Consider the following 21655-nt stretch of genomic DNA (forward strand, 5'->3'; position numbering starts at 1 on the left):
CCGAGCAGCCCCTCCCGACGGCGCCCCCTCCCAGCGTCGTCGGCGGTCGCGGCTGCTGGGGGTGGGGGCCTCTGCGTGGCCGGAGGACGGCGCCCGAGGTCCCCCGGGGTCCTGTGTGCCGCCAGCTGCGCTCCTCTCCTGTTCCGCTCGGTGTGCGAGTGTTTCCGGTTATGAAGCCTGTCCCGGCCGCGTCTGTGGGTCTGTCTGGGGCTCCTAGTACGTGTGCAGCAGCTGGGAGCCTTTTCCGCGGTGTAGGTGCGTGTAATTTCCACGAACTCCGTCTGTGGCTCTGTGTGCTGCGATACCTGTGTGTGTCTCATTGTGACTGTAGTGCGCGTTCGGGGCGCGTTGCGTGCTGCTGTGATCTGCCTTTGGTTGTATATGCTTAGTGTTTCTCGTTCCATTCGTGCAAGTACAAATTACCGACGTGCGATTGTGTTTCTGGGGTGTGTTTACGAGTGCCCCGGGCTCCTCGTGTGCAGCAACTATAGTCCTTGTTAGCTGTTGGTGTTTGTAATTTGCCATTAATTCCGTCTGTGGCTCCACGTGTCACTGAGCTGCCAGTGTTTGTCCCGTTGTGACTGTAGTGTGTGCACGTGTGTCGGACAGGACCCTCTGTGCCGGTGTATACCTGTAGTTTACCTCTGAAACTCTCATTGGCCTGTGTGTGCAAGTGCACATTGCCAGCATGTGTCCACTGTTGGGTACGGGTCCCTGTGTTGGCTGTGATCCTCTGTGGTTGGGTCTGTCATTCACTTCTGATTCTAGCTTTGTGTGAAAGTTCCCGAGTGTATTCGATTGTGACATTGTTGCATGTGCCCGGGCCTTTCTGTGTGTGGCTTAGACTCTTTGTGGCTTTGTGTGTGTGAAGAGGGAGACAGAGAGACCCCTTGTGGCTCTCTGTGGGCCTGGGACCCTCTTTCCTGAGACCCTGGGTAGAACCTTGACTCTCTGGAAGGAGTAATGTCACCCTGTTAACAGTTTATAAAACATCGCCTATGCGATATTTCAAAACCTGGCCACTGTGATGTCAGGGTGTGTCCCCAGCGCCCTGGAGCTGCATTATTCCAGAGTCTTTTGTGGTTGTAAGTGTGGAGATTCTCTGCCACGGTGATACTATCACTTTGCTTTGTCTTCCCTGCCAGATGGTGACCGCCATGAGGATAGAGGGACTGTTGGGATGTGCGTGCTGATTGCATGACTTAATCTACCTTGAGAGAGAGAGTGTATGTATGTGTGTGTGTATGTGTGTGTGTGTGTTTGTTACTTAGCTGGGGTTCCCTGTGACTGTTTTTTCACCGTGTGGTTCTCTTTGGTGACTGTGTGAATCTTTTTTGCTTTCGATGCCTCCCTGAGACTCCTGTGGCTCTATGTGTAAATCCTGTTTGTCCGGGACTTTCTGTAATTCTCTGTGGGTTTCTGCGCTGTGCTGCAGCTCTGTGTGTGTGACTGCGTGTGTAACTTTTCTGGGTCTTTGTGTGTTCCGGTGGCACGTTTGTAGTGCTGGAGTTGTGTATATTGGTAATTATTCTCAGAGTCTGGCTGAGACGGTCACATGTTTATGACACTACTTGTGTGTGTGTGTGTGAGAGAGAGAGAGGGAGGGACTTTCGACTGTGACCCTCACTGAGTTTCCTTCTTACGCACACCTGTGTATATATCTGCCTCTGTCTGAGCAGAGGTGGCTCTGCACCAGCTGGGGCCCAGGAAGCTTGAGGCAAGACAGTCTGTGGTAGCAAAAACCCCTTCCTTTTACAGGTCCCCACCTCCGTAACGGTCCTCCAGCCACTTGGAGCTCCGCCCCCGCAGTATCACAGCAGCCGGGGTTGGGCAGCCCCTGCCCTTTGAGTACTTCCTCTTTGTCCTGCCCTCAGGAGCCAGAACTGGGGTGTGGGCCCTGCCTGTTTGTGGGTTTGAACTCCTCAGGCAGCCCTACCCATGACCTGTGCTTCAGGAGAGTTGGGGAGGCCTGTGTTTCAGGCCCGAGAGGTGAGAAGTCACCCCCAGCTCAGAGCCCTTCCCCACTCTCCTCTACCCAAGGGTGGTGAAGCCCAAACACCTGACCAGCGCGGCCTGCAGCGTGGGCCTGTGCCCTCCTCCCCTGCCCCAGCCTTGCTGGCCACCTCGCTTCTCCCTGCCAAGCTCAGTCTGCCCCCGAACTTGACGTTCCTGCCCCTAGAACTGTCTGCTCCCAAGCTTTGCCAAATCTGTCCTTTGTTCTCATTGCCTGGCTCAAGCGAGCCAGGCCCAGTGGGGCCTTCACAGACTCGCTAAAGAAACCACCTCCACAGCCTGTCGCCCCGTCCTGCATCTTGTGGTCTTCACACTTGAATATGCATCAGAATCTCTTGCCACCCCTCCCCACCGTGGTAGGAAGTGGGTCCCAGAATTCTGCATTTCAAATAACTTTCTAGTCCACCTGGCCCCGTGCTCCCAGGCCGTGCTGCAGCCTGATCTGGAGCAGTAGCCAGTGTCTAAGGCCATTATTATTTCCCTGTTTTCGTACTGATTCCATGGGTCCTCAGCTAGAATCCAGCTCTCTCTGGGCAGCATTCTGGTGCACTCATTGTGTCTGCAGTGCCAGGTACAGGGCAGGTGCTTGGTGTATTTACAGAGCACGGAGCTGGAGTTTCCTGGTACTGGTGAGGTGCATATGAGGTCCCTGTCAGCGTCCCGGTGGCATTTTGGACTAAAGTGGGCTGAGATGACAGCAGGGCTGGGCGCTGCGTTTCAGTCTGCTAAGAGGGAAAGCGGTCGGACCGCAGTGCTGTCTCTGTGCTGGGCTGCATGTGCTGGTCCTTGCTTTCTTCTCCAGGCAGCCCTGTGAGGTGGGAACTGTTGCGATTCCCACTATACAGCAGAGGACCTGGAGGCTCAGCAGAGTTCCTCCCAAGGCCACACGGGGAGGAGTGCCTTGAGGCCTTCACGTCCAAGTCCCTCAGATCACACACTGGGAGGGTTTGGTCCGAGTTCTGGGAGAGGGGAGGGTTGACCATTCACTCGGGGCCACGGCAGCAAATGTTCACGGGGCACCTGCTGTGCTGTGCACCAGGCCCTTGCTAGGGGACTAGGGACGAGCGGAGGAGGAAGGAAAAGCAGGAAAGGCGGGTGGGGTGGGTGGTGGAATTTCACAGCAAGCACTGGGGTTTGTTTGTTTGTTTGGTCTTTTCGAGACAGGGTTTTGCTGTGCAGTTCAGGCTGGCCTTGGACTCACATTGTAGCCCAGGCTGGCTTCAAACACGGTGATCCTTCCGCCTCAGCCTCCCCAGTGCTGGGATTACAGGCGTGCGGCACCACACCCAGCTGGGGTTGGTGTCTTTTGAGACATGTCTGTGGAGCAGAGCCCTGAGGGAGGAGAGGGCGCCCCTGGACATGTGGGAGGAAAGTATTTAGGGCAGAGGGGAGAGCGAAGCAGGAGCTGGAGGAGAGAGAGTGTGGGCAAAGAGGGACCGGCCCCAGGCTTTACCTGCAGGCGGTGTGGGGCTGAGGCTGGGAAGTCCTGGCCCAGCTTGGGGGCACAGGCTCCCTGTGGCTGCAAGTAGGAGCAGACTGGGTCCAGGAGAGTGGCAATGGCCCAGGCCACATCTGTTTAACCTACTTATTTGTATATTTTATCCCACTAATTCCCTTTACTATTATTATGTGAATGCTTTCCTTCCATCTTGCCCTGAGCAGGATTGAGGAAGCCAGCAGGCACCAGGACAGCTCAAGGCTTCCCCTCAGGGAAGACCTGTAGGGGAAATGACCTGTCATCAGACAGTGGTCCATGAGAGAAGTCACAGCTAGCGTGAGAGCTGCACAGGGGGTTATGGAGGCCCGCAGAAGGGAGGGAACATATGAGCAAGAGTCTTAAGGTTGCATAAGAAGGTCAAGGGTGCTCTAGAAGGCTGAGGCAGGAGAATAAGTTCATTCCCAGCCTGGGCAACTTAGCAAAACGCTGTCTCAAAATAAAAAAATAAAAAGTGTTGGGACTATAGTTCAGCGTGAAGGTCCTGGGTTCATTTCCCAGTGTGGAGGAAAATAAAGGCAAGAGAAGCAGCCTGGACAGAGGAAAGGCATTGCTAAAACTAGGAAGCAGGACGGACAAGTTTGAAAAGTCCCTCCTGGTGGAGGGGACTGTGTGCACCCCTGTCTGCACGCCAGAATCCGTCAGTGCCCCCAGAATTGTAATACTACTCTGAAAGAAAGCTGCTGTGTATCCTTTGTCAAGTGGTTCGGCCACAGAGTTGTTTGAGGAATAATACAATTAATCAGGAGGAGAGCTTGACATAGTTCCTGATAAGGAGTCAACAATGAATGTGCCTTTAAAGGTCCCGACGCCTCACAGCCCTTATTACAGTTTGTAATCTCACAGTCACCTGAGGGTTCTGTTTGTTTAACATCTGCCTCCTGCCAGAAGGTTAACTCTCCCAGGGCACCGGCACTACCTGATGGTTTCCGCTTGCCCAGCTCCCGCCAGCGCAGGGCGGTTCATCCAGTCATTGATGTTTACTAAGATTTATATGTCCTGTAAGTAGGGTGCTAGGGACACCGTGGCAACCAAGACCTACTGCAGTTCAGTCTGAGGCCAGCAATAAACAAACTGAAAAAACAAATGGTGGCGGGGAGGCACCGAGTCCAGGCCTCAGACTGCGCAAGGAGGTGCGTGCCAGGTGAATAGAGTGGAACGTTATGCTGGGGCTGTGGATGGGTATTGCAGGCGGAGGGAACCGGGTGCGGAGGCTGGGTGTGGGGATGAAGTTGGACAGCTTGGGGAACAAAGGCGGGGATGGCTGGGACAACCAGGGGAGGTGACAGGACCTGGTCACAAGGGTCTTGGGGGTCCAGGGGAGAATATTGCTTTTACCTGCAGATGAGATGCAGGGCCCGGAGCTGGGAGGGCCCTGACCTGACTCAGGTGTGCACCAACTACAGTGAGAACAGTGCGGGGGTGGGAACAGGATCAGCAGGGGCCTGGAGGAGGCTGCTGTGACACCCAGGTGATAGGGTGTGGAGGCTGGAACAGGGGGAATTGGCATAGAAGAAATAGTGTGCACACCTGTAATCCCAGCACTCTGGGAGGCTGATGCAGGAGGAGTTTGAGCCCAGGCTGGACAACTTAGTGACTTAGCAAGACCTTGTTTCAAAATTTAAAAAGGGCTGGGAATATAGCTGAATGCAAAAGGCCCTGGGTTCAATTCCCAGTAGCAAAAACAGATTTTGGTAGTGCTGCTGCTGGGACGGGTGAGAAACAGGGCATGAGGATAAGAAATTAAGAGACATGCGTATGGTTTTAGCTCGAGCAGCTGAGTGGAAAGTTGCTGTTCAATAAATGTTTGTTGCATGAATGAATTAGTAAGTTAAAAAAAATATCAGATGTTATTGCAAGCCTTCTCTGTACCGGGTTCTGTTAGGAAGTCTTTTACCTGTATTGTATAACTCTCCAAGCAAGGTGAGGACGTGCTTGTCATTGCCAGGATTACAGATGAAGTCACTGAGGCACAGAAATGTTAGGAATCTGCTCTGGGCCGCAGTGCAAGGCGGGGTGGCTGGGTGGGCAGCTGGATGGGCAGATGGGAGGGTGGGTGGATGGGTGAAGGATGGATGGATGGAGCCACGGATAGATGGAGGGATCCGGACAGATTGAGGGATCCGGACAGATGGAGGGATCCGGATAGATGGAGGGATACACGTGTGGCTGGATGTTTCAGTGGGAGGATGAGACTGGATGAGTAGATGGGTAGATCGAGGCGGGTAAGTGGGTCAGTGGGGTTTGATGGCTCATGGGTAGGTCTTCAAAACCAGGCCTGACCCCACCCCAGCCTGCCTGCTCCATGCCTCCTTCCTCTCCCTGGCCCTAGCACCACGCCCCACTCTGGCCGGAGCTCGCCGAGCAGCTCCCCATCCCTCCGGAAGCGGCTGCAGCTCTTACCCCCAAGCCGGCCACCCCCTGAGCCCGAAACAGGCACCATGGTGGAGAAGGGGTCGGACAGCTCCTTGGAGAAGGGTGGGGTGCCTGGGACCCCCAGCACCCAGAGTCTGGGCAGCCGGAACTTCATCCGTAACAGCAAGGTTGGTCCAAGCCCAGGCAGGTGGGTGGGGAGAGGGGTGGGAGTGTAGGGGACCCAGGGGCTCCTCCTGACTCCTCTCTTTCTCTTGCAGAAGATGCAGAGCTGGTACAGTGTAAGTATTTGTGCGAGGGCACTCGCTAGAGGGGTGCGAGGGAGGGGTCTGTCTGCAGGCCAAGAGCCCAGGCTGCAGCAGTCAAGGAGTATGTGCTGAGATTAGCAGCCAGCGTCACAATAGATGCTGCTGTTTGTGTGCTGTGTGACCTTGAGTGAGTCACTTGCTGTCTCTGGGCTTGTCTCGCTCTCCTTAAGAAACAGCCCTGCTTTACATGGTGGGAGTGTGTACTGAGTAAGGGTTGGTGGCACTGGTGGTACTTGCCACAGGGCCTGACTGATACAAGAGATCAGTAAATGGCAGTGGGCGACAGAAGCTAGGAGGAGGCTGGGTACTGCAACCTCAGAGTGTCGGGCTGAGTGAGAAGCCTGGGGGGACTCTGGAAAGTGTGCGGGGCTGTGCTGGGGTGGGACCCCCACCCAGGCTCTCACTTCTCCACCCCCAGATGCTAAGCCCCACGTACAAACAACGCAATGAGGACTTCCGGAAACTGTTCAGCAAACTTCCCGAGGCGGAGCGCCTCATTGTGGGTGAGTCCCCGCGCCCCAGGCCCAGTCCCGGCCCCCTGACCCGTCCGTATCTCTGCCCTCCCCACTGTCCCCGCTGGCCTGTGGTCTGCCAGGATGGCTGGGTGACTCGGGTATCCGCCTGTCTCTCCCCGCGCCTGGCGGCTCTCAGATTACTCCTGCGCCCTGCAGCGTGAGATCCTCCTCCAGGGCCGCCTCTATCTCTCTGAGAACTGGATCTGCTTCTACAGCAATATCTTCCGCTGGGAGACCACAGTGAGGCTCTGGGGCGGGCGAGGAGGGGAGGGGCGGGGGCAGGGCCCTGGCGCCTCTGACCTCCCTGCCGTCCTCAGATTTCCATCCAGTTGAAGGAAGTGACGTGTCTGAAGAAGGAAAAGACGGCCAAGCTCATCCCCAATGCCATCCAGATCTGTACGGAGAGTGAGAAGGTGAGCTGGGGGACCTGGTGACAGGGCCGTGTGGCCACTGATCTCCACAGGCTGCCTCTTCCTCCCGCAAAGCCGAGCAGGGGCCTGATTCTTCTGAGCCCTGAACTTCTCTCCAGGCTGTCACCTGCCCTTGAGTCTCCCAGCCCCTGCTGTGGCCTGGGCCTCATCCGCTCTACCCGGACCCCTGCTGCAGCCTCCTGTTCCCTCCTTCAGCTGCCTGGCGATGTGGCAGTGATAGTGAAATCCTTGTCGCCTGTGTGTCCAGCAGCTCAGATGCCCCCTCCCCTCAGAAGCTCCTCTCCCCCGAGTCCTTCTGTCCCGTGTCCAGTGGGTTGCAAGATGGCCTTGTCACACCCATGGCCCAGAAGGGAGTGGGAAGTGCAGGGGAAACCTTCGGAGTAGACGTGTCCTTCCAGATCAGTGATGAGGACTAGGGAAATGCCCTGGGCTTCCCCATCTCAGCCCCAGCCGCTCGGGACTGAGGCTGCCGGGAGAAGGGTCCGCCTCTACCCTGGACTCCTCACAGTGACCCAGGCACCGTCCAGCGCTGGGCCGGCCGTGGGATGGATATTTTGTGGAATGGACACAGGGGTGATAAATGGATCCCTCGGGACAGAGATGCAGGGACAGCTGAGGGAAGGCGGAAGCCGCTCCCTCACTCTGTCCTGGTCCCACACCCCTCTCACCTCCTCGCCTACAGCATTTCTTCACCTCCTTTGGGGCCCGTGACCGCTGCTTCCTCCTCATCTTCCGCCTCTGGCAGAACGCGCTGCTGGAGAAGGTGTGTGTGCGCGGGGCCTGGGGGGTGGGCTCTAGGTGACCATGCGCTGGTGGGGGGTGCCGGAACCCAGGGAGCAGGGGGAAACCCTGACTCTCTTCACCTGCAGCTGCATCCGCAGGATCTTCCAGGGCAGCTGGGGGTCCTTGGGCCTGACCCTATTGATCTCTGGTAAAGGGGGGACAAGTCAGTGTACACCATCACAGTTTGTCCCTGGGGCTGGGGAAGATTTTCACACCACACAAAACCAGCGTTCTGTTGGCAGGGAGGGCGGGCGTATGGGTGCCGGGCTGCAGCCCCTCGGTGCACCCAGGCCTGCTCCTCCGGCTCTGTTGTGCGCATTCTACCTTCTCAGGGGTTCTTACCCCAACCCCTGGCAGCCCCACTGTGGCCTCTGAAACACAGATTCCCCAGGGTCCCACTCAGGAGCCGGAGAGCGGGACAACGCAGTCCACATCTCCATGGAGCTGGGGGGCAGAGGAAGGTTAAAGTGCAGTTCAGGCCCCATCATTTTTCAGATGTGTGACCTGGGACAAGTCACAGAAATGGGGACCGTGCCTATTTCATGGCTCCCAGAGCCAGGCCCAGCATAAATGCACAGTAATGACCACTCCTCTGAGGCTGGGTGTCCCCGGGCTTAGCTCCGAGACTTCCTGAAGCCTCCCGTAGTCACAGCTCTGCCACTTCCCAGTCAGATGACCTCGGACATGTTACCATGCACCTTCCTGTACCACTGTCCTGAAAGTGAAGATAATATCACACAAGCACATCCTTCCAGAAGCCAGCACCTGTGAGGGGGTTAGAGGAACGCCTCACTCCTAGAACCAGCTTGGTTCATACAGCTACGGCTGCTGTCTCATCATTATTACTATTACTGTTGTTTCACTGTCAACGCCCTTGTTGTCATTCAGCCACCTTGGCCATGGGCAGCTGAAAGCCCAGGGCTCTTGAGGACACCTGGGGAAAGAGTTGGGGGGTCGGGGGGAACACAGAGCTCTCGAGCCTATCTCGTTTGAATCGCTGAGTTGCCTCAGGTCACTTGTGTGATCTTGAGCTCCTTCCTGGAGCTCCACATTCTCTGTAAGAATGGACACCTCACTTGGCCGGAGTATTGCAAGGACTTTGGAAGTCTGAAGGGCCAGAGCCAGGGCTTAGAGGGACCATAGCTGCATCCTGTCTATTCCCAGCCAGAGAGGAGGAGAACATGTCGCCCCCTTGTGGAAGCCTGGGGAACTGCTGAGGCGGAGGGCTGGTGGGGAGGGCTGGTTCCATCCAGATGAGGTGAGGCCAACACCGCATCCTGCCTTCCCAGACGCTGAGTCCCCGCGAGCTCTGGCACCTGGTGCATCAGTGCTATGGGTCCGAGCTGGGCCTCACCAGCGAGGATGAAGATTATGTCTCCCCCCTGCAGCTGAATGGTCTGGGGTAAGTTGGAGGTGGAGGGTGGCCAGGCATTGGGGAGACAGTGAGGGAGGCTGTGTGCAGAGTTCCTGGAGTGCTGGGTGGACAGTGGTAGGCCCAGGAGGGTGTGGGGGTCTCGAGGATCCAGAGGACCCACTTCGTCCCTCACCTGCAGGAGCCCCAAGGAGGTGGGAGATGTGATCGCCCTGAGTGACATCACCCCCTCAGGGGCCACCGAGCACAGCCAGGAGCCGAGCCCCGTGGGGTCCCGCCGCGGCCGAGTTACGCCCAACCTTTCCCGGGCCAGCAGCGATGTGGTGAGTGGGAAGGTGCTGGAGAGGAGGGTGCCGGTGGAGATGGGTAGAGGAAGGCCAAGGACAGGCAGGGAGCGAGGGACCAGCTGGGGGAGGGGAGGTGGATGGAGAGGAGGGCCAGATGGGGATGGAAAGATGGACGAAGAAAGCAGGACCACACAGGGGAAGAGAAACGGGTGGAAGGGGACGGACAGAAAGCCCTGAAGGCTGAAGGACAGACCAAGAGGCGTGAAGTTGGGCAAGAAAGCTTATGGTGCAGGCATCCAAGACAGACCTGCATCCACGTGGCCCCAGGGTCCTCCCTGCTCAGATGTGATGTGCACACTGCTGCCCCGAAGGCTGCACAGCCTCTGGAGTCCAGTGTGGACCCCGGGGCTGCTCTGGCTGGGCTGGAGGTGGGGTGAGGTAGATCAAGCTTTTCTCTGCAGGCAGAGGAGGACAAGGAGGAGCAGCCGGACAACCAGCTAGATGCCTCCTCCAGCCAGACGGTGACCCCAGTGGCAGAGCCCCTGGGTGCAGAGCCCGCCCCACCCGAAGGGCCCACCTCCCTGGGGCCCTTGGACCTGCTGCCCAGGGAGGAGCTGCTGACGGACACCAGTAACTCTTCTTCATCCACAGGGGAAGAAGGTGAGGCAGGTGGGCCCTGTTTTATTTGCTGGCTTTGCTTACACCTGACAGACTTCACTCAGACAAGACGAGCAAGTGGGGCACATACTGGTTCAAAGGGTCTAAAAACGCCCAGTTTGGCCAGGCCTGGCAGCACATGCCTATCATCCCCACACTGTGGTAGGCTGAGGCAGGAGGAGTCAAATTTAAACCCAGCCTGGACAGTTTAGTGATTTAGCAAGGGCAAGTCTCCAAGCAAAAAGTAGAACAAGGGTGGCATAGCTCAGAGCAAAAATCCATGGTTCAGTCCCCAGTACTGGAAGAGCAAAACTTCAGGGTGTGGGCAGGGGCGGCATTCCCATGATATTGCTAGAAGCCTGTCTTGAACACTGCTTCGAAGGCTATGTGGCAGGATGAGTAAGAGCACAGACTCTGAAAATCAATTGCCAGAGTTAAGTCCTGGCTGTATTGCCTCCTCCCTATGCGATGTGCGTGCATTATTTAATCTTGCTGAGCTTCACTATCCTCATCTGAAAAGTAGGGTTAGAAGTAATAGTACCGCTGGTGTCTTTTTGTTTTGTTTTGTTTTGTTTTCTGGTACCAGGAATCGAACTCACGACCTCATGCTTGCCAGGCAGGCGCTGTGCTGCTGAGCTAAATCCCCAGCCCCCTACCGGTGTCTTAACAACACCTCATAGTGTTGTTGTTAAGAGAGTTAAATGAGTTAGTGTATGTAAAATGCTTGGGCCAGTTATATTCATTTTCTCTGTGCCAGCTACTTTTTAGGTAGCCTTTGTATGTGGGCAGAGAGAGCCCTGCCCTGACCCCCAGGCTTTTCCCACAGGGTAAAGGAAAAACTCTGTCATTGGCTCTGATTGGTCCAGCTTGGGGAATGAGCTTACCCCTGAACCAATCACTGACACTGATGCACCAGGGAGCAAAGGATCTGTAGTCACAGGATTCCACTGAAAGGACCCTGGTGAGGTCCAGCAGGATGAGTCTTCTGAGTTGGGTGTGGTGGTGCAGGCCTGGAATGTCTACACTGGGAGGTTGAGGCAGTAGGACTGCAAGTTCAGGCCTAACCTGGGCAATTTAGTGACTTAGCAATACCCAGTCTCAAAAACATTTAAAAAGGACTGGGGGTGTAGCTGTAACTTATTGAAGAGGCTCTGGGTTCAGTCCCCAGTACGGAACACAGACACACTCACACTCACTCACTCACTCACTGTGGGCTTCCTCTCTACCCTGAGAGGTCTGGGAATGGGCAGCAGCAGGATCCATACCCACCAGGCCCTGTTCTGCCTCACAGCTGACCTGGCTGCCCTGCTTCCTGATCTCTCTGGCCGGCTCCTCATCAACTCTGTCTTCCACGTGGGTGCCGAGCGGCTGCAGCAGATGCTCTTCTCAGACTCGCCCTTCCTCCAGGGCTTCCTCCAGCAGTGCAAATTCACAGGTCAGCGGGCAGGCTTGGGGGATGCCGTGGTTACTTGGGCGCAGGGCAGGGTGAGGAAGGACCATCAGGGAGACAGGAGGTGGCCACCAGCTGGCGTGGTGTGCGTGGCGGGGGCGTTTGGTACCTGTGGGAACAGAAGTGGTTCAGCTTCTTACTAGCTGAGTGACCTTGGGCTAGGTTCTCAGCCTCAGCCTCAGTTTCTTCTCCTGGATGATGGGGGTGTATGCTCATAATGCTTGTCTACTCAGAGACTGAGAACTGCAAGAGTTAATACTAGAAAAGAGCCCAAGATAGTAATGTCTAGTAAGTGCTTAGTAAATAGAAGTTAATGAGATGGATGTGGTAACACAAGCCTGTAATCCTAGCACCCTGGGAGGCTGAGGCAGGAGGATCCCAAGGTCAAGCCCACCCTAGGCAACTTAGTGACTTATATCTTGTCTCAAAATATAAAATAAAGGAGGACTGGGAATGTAGCCCAGTGCAAAGGCCGTGGGTTCAGTCCCTAGTACTGCCAAACAACAATGACAAGTTAATGATCACACATGTAAAGTCTGCTCTATCAGGCCTGTGCGGAGCTCGGAGGCCCATGAGCCGTGCACAGAATACAGTGAGAACAGCCAGTAATACGCTCAAATAATACCAATATTAAGGCCTGGACCTGTAGCTCAGAGGTACGAGGCTGGCCTAGCATGCACAGGCCCAGGGTTCAAGTCTTAGCACCCTCCAGACACCCCAAGAGGAAAACACTGTCTCTTACAGATGCGGTGTGAGTTAAGGGTGGGCTGCAGGTGTCAGCTGTGATCTAAGAGCCCTGGCGGCTGGGACGATGTGAAATCAGAACTAAGAGCTGAAGGAGGAACTGAGGGAGGCAGGGAAAGGAGGCGAGTAGGGAGAGAGGCAGACCCTGGGAGAGATCCCTCGGGGGTGGCCAGCAGGGCCAGGTGTGGAGAGGGAAAGCTACAGCTCCAGGTGAGGCTGAGGGATTGACACAGGCCCAGCTGAGGGAGGCTGAGAAGGAGGTTGGGGCATGGGAGGGGCTGGTCGGATGGGGTTTGTCCGTTTCTTTCTCTGTTGATGAAAAGGAACCAAGTAAAACGAATGCAGATCAGTGAGGTTGTGCCTTGTGTGGGGTTGCATGCAGTTCACACAGAACTGTGCTTATGTACTGGCAGGACTGGCACATCCAGCAGAGGAGATCAGACTCTCTCCTGGGGGCACTTGGGAGCAAGGGACTTCGCTAGGCAGATTAGGTAGATTGACTCAGAACAAGGCTGGACCATATGTAGAGTCTGAGATAGAGCCCCGGGGGGTTGGGGGAGGCTGGGACGGGTGGTGCTCCGGAAACCTGCACAGGCAGCAGAGCTGACACACCAGGGGAGGTGAGACCAGGGGGCTCCAGTGGGGGCCGGGAGGAAACTAGGCCACCCTTGGAAGGGGGACCCAAGAGGCATAGGTTTGGGGAGATACTGAGGCCAATCTCCCCAATGTGGGGCCTGGGAGGTGTGAAGGATCCAAGGACTTCCCAGGAAAGATGTTCAGGTCACAGGTCCCTAGGTCTGATGCTCAGGGGAGAAGCCAGTTCTAACACAGAAGGAGAAACTGAGGCTTCAGGAGCGGAGAGGTGGGTCAGAGGCATTTGAAGCTCTGAGAGAGGTCCCGGCTCTGATTGTCAGCAACATCCCAAGTTTTCAGCTCTTAAACGGAACGTGGGGTGGATAGGGTAGGGACACGGAGGAGGGGCGGGGGTTTGGAATGAGCCTGTGGAGAATCGAAACCCTCCAGAAAGGCTGAGTCTCCTGCTGCTGAGGGCAGAGGACCAGAGAATGGTTTTCTCACTCCGCTCCTTTCTGCCCTAGATGTGACCTTGAGCCCCTGGAGTGGGGACAGCAAGTGCCACCAGCGCCGGGTGCTGACATACACTATCCCCATCAGCAACCCCCTGGGTCCCAAGAGTGCCTCGGTGGTGGAGACACAGGTGGGCCAGTAGGGCAGCCGGGCCGGTGGCGGAGCAGGAGCAGTGGCCATGGGGGCAGCCCTGATCTGCCCCCTCCTGTGTGCCCCTGCAGACGCTGTTCCGGCGCGGCCCGCAGGCAGGCGGCTGCGTGGTGGACTCGGAGGTGCTGACGCAGGGCATTCCCTACCAGGACTACTTCTACACCGCCCACCGCTACTGCATTCTGGGCCTGGCCCGGAACAAGGCCCGGCTCCGGTGAGCAGTGGCTGGGTGCCTGCCTGAAGGTTGGAGGGCCCTTTCCCTGCCCGCCACCCATAGTCGGCAGCAGAGTGTTGGTTCCCACCAGGCAGAGGAACAGAAGTGTTGCGCCGCTGAACTGAGAATGGCACAGGGTAGACGAAGGGGCCCTGGGGTCAGTTTCTTGGGCCTGCAGGGCGTGTTCGAACTGTGATAGAGTGAGTAGTAGGTGAACAGTTCGGTTGTTCTGCTGTTTATTGAGCACCTATTGTGTGGCCATTCTGTTCCAGATCTTGGTCTCAGTGGGAATCGGCCAATAAAAAGTGATTATGTGAGTGTTCCCTGGCAATAAGGTCTTTGGAGAAAAGCACAGCAGGTTAATGGGTGGGGCTCGGGATATAACTCAGGGGCACAAGTGCCTGTTGGCAAGCACGAGATCCTGAGTTCCATTCCTGGTACCAAAAAAAAAAAAAAAAAAGAATTGGGGGCAAGTGGGCTAGCAGAGGGTTTTACGCTGAGTACACTGGTCGGAGATGGTCCCCTGAGAATATTTCAGTAAGAACCTGAAGGAGGTGAGAGGTCACTTGGGATGGCCAGTGCAAAGGCTCTGAGGCAGGCAGGGACATAGGGAGGCTGCTGTGATGTCCAGCACAGTGGAGGGAGAAAAGTTAGTTTCTGGGCTGGTTTTGTAGGTGGAGCAGACAGGGTCTGCTGAGAGGCCGGGTTCACTTCTGAACAGGAAGGAAGGAAAGGGCAGCGGGCAGGGACAAGCTCAAGGTGTCCTGCTGAGCCACTGCGGGATGGAACTGCCATTAACCAGGACAGGGAGGGTGGGGGAGAGGGGCCTGGAGCGTGATCAGGAGCTCAGTTTGGGACATGTGGAGCTGAACTATTTCCTAGACCTGCCAAGTGGAGTTGGGGACCTGGCATGTAGAGTTGGGGTGCAGCAGCCAGATGGAAGAAGGGGTTCAGGGGTGAGGTCTGGGCTGAGAAATCGGTGTGAGGGAGGAGGATGGTGCCCGGGCAGCCACGAGACTTGCACGGGTGGACAAGGGGCCAGGTGCGTCAGCCGGCATGTGGGGGAGTGGGGAGCCGGGAAGCCATGGGGTGCAGAGCTGGTCTGTTGTCTGTGAGCAGCAGAGGGTCCTCCCTGAAACAGAGGATAGAAAGCCCCTCCCTGGGGCTCGGGGCAGACCCTAGCTCCTGATCCTGTCTCCCTGCCCCCAGGGTGTCCTCAGAGATCCGCTACCGGAAGCAGCCGTGGAGCCTTGTCAAGTCCCTCATTGAGAAGAACTCATGGAGTGGCATTGAAGATTATTTCCACCACCTGGGTAGGGGCCAGGAGCCGGCCGGGGCCAGGAAGGTTGCGGCCCGGCTGGGTACAGACATCCAGAGCCCTCTCTGCTTTCCCCAGAGCGAGAGCTAGCCAAGGCCGAGAAGCTGTCCCTGGAGGAAGGCGGGAAGGATGCCCGGGGCTTGCTGTCAGGCCTGCGGAGGCGGAAGCGGCCCCTCAGCTGGAGGGGTCACGGTGACGGGCCCCAGCACCCAGACCCTGACCCCTGCGCCCGGGCTGGCATGCACACCTCAGGTGCGTTCCTTTGGGGTATGGAGGAGCTGGGGGTGCTGGGGCAGGCTCACCTGGGGTGTGGCTCTCTAACCCTGAGTTGCTATTCCGCAGGCTCCCTCAGCTCCCGTTTCTCAGAGCCGTCCATGGACCAGGGCCCTGGGGCAGGCATCCCCAGCGCCCTGGTTCTCATCAGCATTGTGTGAGTACGGCCTGGATCTACGGGCTGGCTGTGTGATCTTGACCTCCCTGGGCCTCTCTGCTTGCTTGGGAGTGTGGGCTCACCTCCCAGTTAGGATTACGTGAGAGGATGTCTGGGACATGCCCAGCAGAGCTCCTGACAGCGTAGATACCCAGTTTGTGGTGGAGAAGTCTTTCCTGCTGGAAGAGCAGGGGCCCTTCCCGCCAGGGCGGAGGCTGGAAGGTTTCTGGAGGAACAGGTGCTTCAGGATGTGGAATTAGCTTGGTGAATGGGGAGAGACTGGCAAAAAAAGTAACATTTCTTTGTATGGTTCACTTGTGTTTCTGTGCTCAGCCCTAAACTGAGTGATGGTGGGGACATTGCAGTGACCAGTAGCTCTGAGGGGAGGCGGACCTGACACCAGGCCAGAGGGACTGGGGCCAGGGTGGGGAGGCAGGGAGGCAGTGCAGGCTTCCTCCTAAGCCCTGGATGGCAGCCAGGGCCACTTCCTGGCAGAGGCGAGGATGCTGGGCTGAGACCTGGCTGGGAAGCCGAGGCGTGCGGAGGCCCACAGATTGGGAGGGTGCGCGCTCCGGGGAAGTGGGGGTGAGTGCGCTTCTGGGAGGGGCAGGTCGGCCACACCCTCAGGCTCTCTGGGTCTCAGTTTCCCAAGAGCAGCGGCCTATGAGAGGCCATGGAGCCTGTGGGCTCAGGGCCACCAGGGTGGAGGGGGGCTGGCCGGCTCTCATCTCTCTCGTCTCCCCCTTGCTGCCTCGGCAGGATCTGTGTGAGGTAGGGTGCGCATGCCGCACTGCCCCGCCCCTAGGCTGACGCCCCTGCAGCCTCCTCCTCCTCCATGCCCACAGTCCCCCGGGAGGTGTCCTGGTGTGGCGGTGAAGGGTGTGGGCATCAGACAGCCCTGGATTTGAACCTGGCCTTTCTGCTTGTAGGTCATGTGCCCCCAGGATGTCTCCCATCCTCTCTTGAGTCTGTTTTGTCCTTTGAAGGGGGCGGGGTGTGATCATGCTTCCCTTCAAGGTGTCATTGTTGTGGAGGGAGGGGAGAGCCCGAGCTCAGTGCCTGACTTGTGGGAGCACTGAACGCCAGGACCCCTGACCCCTGACCTCTGACCCCTGTCCACTGTCCGCAGCCTCATCGTCCTCATTGCCCTCAACGCCCTTCTTTTCTACCGCCTCTGGTCCCTGGAGAGGACAGCCCACACCATCGAGTCCTGGCACAGCCTGGCCCTGGCCAAGGGGTGAGCGTGCAGCCTGCGTGGCTGGGGGCTGGGCCGGGTAGGGGAGCCCAAGGCCCCACTCAGGCTCTGCATCCCCACAGCAAATTCCCCCAGACGGCCACAGAGTGGGCTGAGATCCTGGCCCTGCAGAAGCAGTTCCACAGTGTGGAGGCGCACAAGTGGAGGCAGATCCTGCGGGCTTCTGTGGAGCTCCTGGATGAGGTAGGGACGGCTGCTGGCCGGGCGGAGGGGACCCCTGGGTTCAGGTGCCTTTCCCTCTCTTGCTCGCCTTCCTCCTCTGTAAATGAGGAAGCTGTTTAGTCCTGGCCTTAGGGGCCGCCAGGGAAGTTAGGGATGGAAGAGGGAATTTATTGGTTCGGATCTGGGAGAAAAGTCCTAGAGGTCTCCCTTCAGGCACGGCTGGATCCAGCTGTTCAGTGGCAGTAAGAATCCATCTCTTGACTCTGCTGATCCCCAGAGGTGACTTTATTTAAGGGCATTAGTTCCGTCAGGATGACCAAAACGGTATTGCAGCTCCAGGCTGGCATTTGAAGGAAAGAGCTCTCCCTCAGTGGCTTCTGGGGCCAATCCCAGTGGGTAGGGGCAGGCTAAGCTTAGTCTCTGTTCCCCCAGCCCACTTTGGGCTGATGAAGGGATCACATGATCTGAGGGGAAAGAGAGATTCTCTGAAGGATATTGAAGTCTCATCTCCAAGAGGGGGTTACCTAGACACCCCATGTGGCTCAAGGACAGCATCTGTGCGGACAGCTGGGTTCAAATTCTGGTATGTGACCCGTGTAAGCGCTTTTACCATTTGAGCCTTGGCCACCTCCTCTGCTTGAAGGGTCATAATTGATGTTATCTCTTATGAGGAAAAAATGTGTTAACATTTTAGGAAAGTGCCAGGTACACAGTGAACACATATTGTCACCCCATGGAGAGGACTTTGGCCGGAGCAAAAGTGGGGTGCTGGAGTAGTGCCGGGGTGGGGGTGGGGGTGGGAACCTAGGGAGAGCCCAGCATTGACTGGGTTCCTGAGAGCAGCAGAGCTGAAGCGGCAGGTGATGGTGAAAATCCCTCTTTCTTGAAACTGAGGCTCACGGCAGGGGCCTCCTTAAACCCTCACCGTGCACACAGGGAGATGGTCCTGCTGCAAGGGCTGGGGAGGCCAGGGTGGGAAGGGAGTTAAGGCTGGAACGCCATCACTCACAGAGAGGAAGGGCAAGGCAGGGATCCCCACCCTGAGTTAAGTTCTGATGACTTTCCTGTCCCTCAGATCGCAGCGGGTACAGAGTTGGCTTCACGGATGAATGACAACAGCAGGTGCACACCGGGCAGTGCTAGAGCTGGGCTTTGCTAAGTGCCAAGCGTGCTGAGGGCCTGAGCCTCCCAGCTAACCTTGGGATGTTCTTGTTACCCATTTTAGAGATAGGTAGGAGGTGCATGGCAGCCGGGGTACAGGTCCCTGAATTTACCCAGGGTCATGAAGGGAAAGTAACAATAGGTAACGTGCATTGAGCACTTACTGCAAGGCAGGTTCCAGTGTTTTTAAACCCCTGAAAGAATCCCATGAAGCAAGGGTGTTGCTGACCCATGCTTCAGATGAGGGCCCAGGACAGCGAAGGAACTTGCCTAAGGTCACTCAGTAAGGAGTAGAGTCCAGATCTGAACCCAGGTCGTCTGGGTACCAAGCTCACATTAAGCCCATCGTCTGCTGCCTGTGGGAAGCCCAGCAAGGCTGTGCTCTTCTCACAAAGTGACCTGGGGCAGGGGCGCCTCTCAGCTGCGGGTTGGGGTGGGCGACGTCATCCTGCGGGTGCCGATGTTCACGCTGCCCACCTCCTCCCGGCAGATGAAGTTCTCGCTGGAGAAGCTGCATCAAGGCATCACAGTCTCAGACCCTCCCTTTGACACCCAGCCGCGGTCCGATGACAGCTTCTCCTGAGGATACCTGGCCACACAGCTGCCCCCCGAAACCGACAGAAGGACACACAGAGCCCCGGCGGCCACTGCTGGCATGGTGTGAGCGCCGGGAGCCTCCTACTGCCCCCACCCCTTCCCTGTGGCCTGGCCAGGGGCCACACAGAACTGGGGACCACAACCAAGATGCACTTTAGACCAGCGTGTGCGAGTCCAGCTGCCATCACCTGTCTGGCCAGGGAGCTGGCCTGGCCCTTGGCAGGCCCCCCACTAACTTATTTTGCCCAGCTGGGGTTGTGGGGGGGCACCCCGTGGGGTGCACTATTCCCTCAGCTCTGGGTTTAATGTATTATATTTATTTGGGGCTGACAGAGCTCCAATAAAGGGTTGGAAATGGCTGTGGCTGTGGTCGTGGGGCCCTGGGAGTGGGTGGGGGCTTCCCTTGGCTCTCAGATCCTGCTTTGGCAGGAAGGAAGCATCTGTCCATTTGCAGGGGCTGTGGGCATTGAGGCGATAGGGAATCCCCCCAGCATCATCAAAGTCCAAGCAGGGGCTCCAAGGACAAATTGGTTCTTGGTGGCTTGGGTTCAACTGCTACCAGTGATCATGTAACCCGGAGCAAATCAGTGTCTTTGAACCTCAGTTTCCTCTTCTGCGTAACGGACACAATAACACCTCATTACCCTCAGGGTTGCTTTAAGGGAGTGGTTTGCATGCTTTCGCTGCACAAGAATCTGGAGAGCTTGCTACTAAAGGGAGTGCAGAGGACGCTGAGCCTCAGTTTCTGACGGGCTGGTGCAGGACTGGGATTCTGCTGACAGTGTTCCCCAGGGACCATGTTAGGCTGATTCAAGGAGTTCATAAATGTGCCAGGGCCTGGCACAGAGTAAGTATTCAAGCGATGTTATGCTTACTGTGGACAAGTGGAGAAGAAAAATAAGTAGTGAGCAATAAGTGTGTCTGCAGTGCTGTGCCCAGAGACGATGGTGGTGTTTTTCACAGCGGCTCCATCAGGTGGTAACAAAGATGCCTAAAGCCACCCGGCAGGGAGGCAGAGACTCCAGGCCTGGCCTTGGGTCTCTTTATTTACATGCAAGGTGCCGGTCCCCCTCGGCCCACCTGGGTGGAGTTTGTTTGGAGTCATGTGGTGCAGATGAGGAAATGGGCTGAGGCCAAGTCCTGGTCATGTAGGACCCGAGGGAAAGGTCACAGGAGCGCTTGGGCAAGCCACATGGCAGACTAAAACTCACTGGCCCCTCCTACCTTCTAGCTATGTGATCGGGGCCACTTGCCCACCTAGTACCTCAGTTTCCCATACATGTAAATTACTCATAATACCAGTACCCACCTTGTAGGAAGAACTAAATGAGTTAATACTGGTTCTGTGTGTAGGTCAGGACCAAACCCACAGAAGATGCCCAAGCAGCTTGCAGGGCTGTAGGGGCTACCCGCTGCCCATTGCTAAGGCCTGTCCTCGCTGTGGTACCACCTACCATCCCCCACCAGGGGACAGCCGGGAACAGCGAGGCAGTTATTTTCTGCAGGGGAATTTCACAGCTCGGGAGGTGCTGGCGTAAAAGCCCAGACCACAAAGGTGTCTGGTGTCCCTGGATCTCTGCCCCTCTGCCCTGGACATGCCCCATACTCTTGGGCTGGCACAGGATGCTGGGTCAGGGGAATTCTGGGACTTTACCCCAACCAGAACTGGAAAGTAGGACCCGGGCAGCCACCTCCAGCCAAGCGTCACTCTCCCAGCCCGGTCTTGAGAGCTCAGGGCTCTCAAGGGCTCCTATTCTCTCCCTTTGGCAGAATCTATGGGTCTCACAGCCACTGACCACTGATGGGCAGAAGTCCAGACCCTTTAGCCCTAAGTTTCCTTATGTGTAAAGTGAGTGTAATCAAACTCGCTGTGAAAGTCTTGGGAAGCAAGACTCACACCCCACTAGTGAGTTCAGAGTCAGCAAACCAGGAGGATCTAACAAGCAGTGGCATCTACATTGAGTACCTGCAGTGCCAGGCACAGTTCCAGGTGCGACACAGTGGTGCCCAGGACAGCGGCCTCCCCCTGGGGGGGTCTGTGTCATGGTTGGAGACACAGGTACCGAACAGATAAACCATGTGAAAGAAGAACGTAGCGCTAGGTAGCAACAAGGACACAGGAGGAAAAGGAGGTCAAGTCTGTGGCGAGAGAAGCAATGTAGCCTGAATGGACACAGAAGATCAAGGTGACACTGAAGTCAAGAGCTTCAGGAGAGGAGGGAATGAGTGACCTGGGTCACCTGGGAGAGAGTGGGTCGAGGCAAAGGCCCCGAGGCAGGAGTGAGCTCCCTGTGCATAAGGGAGCTGGACAGACAGCAGAGAGAGGGACAGATGACGTCAGAGACAGCGGGGTGGCCGGGAGCGCTTCCCCAAGGGTCCTGAAACACCGTGTCTCCACACCCCAGAGCAGCATCTCTGGCTTGGATTCGGTGTTCCTCCTGCTTGGGTGGGGTCTGGGACAGTAGATGGAGTCCGAACCCTCCGCCTCATGCCCCCTTGGTACAGTGACCTCCAGGCCTAGGTGTCAGACCTTTTGGGGTAGCTCACTTAGACGTCCCAGCCTAGCCCCCTGGAACTCGTGAGGATGACCTCCATAGTTTAGAGAAGGTGCCCATCCCCAAACTGCCCGCTAAGTCCCCTTGTGCATCTCAGGGATGACCTTTCTCAGACTCGATAATGACAGGTCCCGAAGTCCGACCGGGTCACACACACCCAGACCACCCGCCCCAGGCGAGCGCAGAAGCCTCGGCCTTGCGCCACCCGAGAGGCCGGTGCGGCGGGCGCCTCCCGGCCGCTGCGGCAAAGGCTGGGCGGCCGCGCCCTCCCCCCGCGGTGATTCATCCCGCCCCCTCCC

The 21655-nt window shown here is 57.0% G+C and overlaps 1 protein-coding gene across 8 annotated transcripts in view; it reads left to right on the forward strand.

Annotated features, from left to right (window-relative positions):
• The window catches only part of Gramd1a (GRAM domain containing 1A), a 23710-nt gene extending 4550 nt beyond the window's left edge, over nt 1-19160 (forward strand). For 2 of the 8 annotated variants that reach the window (XM_013522359.1, XM_013522362.1), the window contains 19 exons: nt 5841-6051; nt 6142-6162; nt 6608-6692; nt 6841-6944; nt 7022-7117; nt 7818-7898; nt 9208-9320; nt 9472-9613; nt 10039-10246; nt 11526-11669; nt 13526-13644; nt 13736-13878; nt 15088-15191; nt 15275-15448; nt 15539-15626; nt 16386-16397; nt 16756-16863; nt 16944-17064; nt 18695-19160. In XM_013522359.1, the coding sequence (XP_013377813.1) occupies nt 5841-6051; nt 6142-6162; nt 6608-6692; nt 6841-6944; nt 7022-7117; nt 7818-7898; nt 9208-9320; nt 9472-9613; nt 10039-10246; nt 11526-11669; nt 13526-13644; nt 13736-13878; nt 15088-15191; nt 15275-15448; nt 15539-15626; nt 16386-16397; nt 16756-16863; nt 16944-17064; nt 18695-18787 (2167 nt within the window). In that variant the 3' untranslated portion in view covers nt 18788-19160. Of the gene's footprint in view, nt 1-159; nt 256-3938; nt 4653-5840; nt 6052-6141; nt 6163-6607; nt 6693-6840; nt 6945-7021; nt 7118-7817; nt 7899-9207; nt 9321-9471; nt 9614-10038; nt 10247-11525; nt 11670-13525; nt 13645-13735; nt 13879-15087; nt 15192-15274; nt 15449-15538; nt 15627-16385; nt 16398-16755; nt 16864-16943; nt 17065-18694 lie in introns of those variants that run through there. The other 6 variants (XM_005400016.2, XM_005400015.2, XM_013522363.1 and 3 more) reach the window with 6 other exon arrangements.
• Nucleotides 19161-21655: the final 2495 nt, after the last annotated feature.

The sequence above is a fragment of the Chinchilla lanigera genome, unplaced genomic scaffold (assembly GCF_000276665.1).
Source record: "Chinchilla lanigera isolate Chin_1 unplaced genomic scaffold, ChiLan1.0 scaffold00067, whole genome shotgun sequence".
NCBI lineage: Eukaryota > Metazoa > Chordata > Mammalia > Rodentia > Chinchillidae > Chinchilla > Chinchilla lanigera.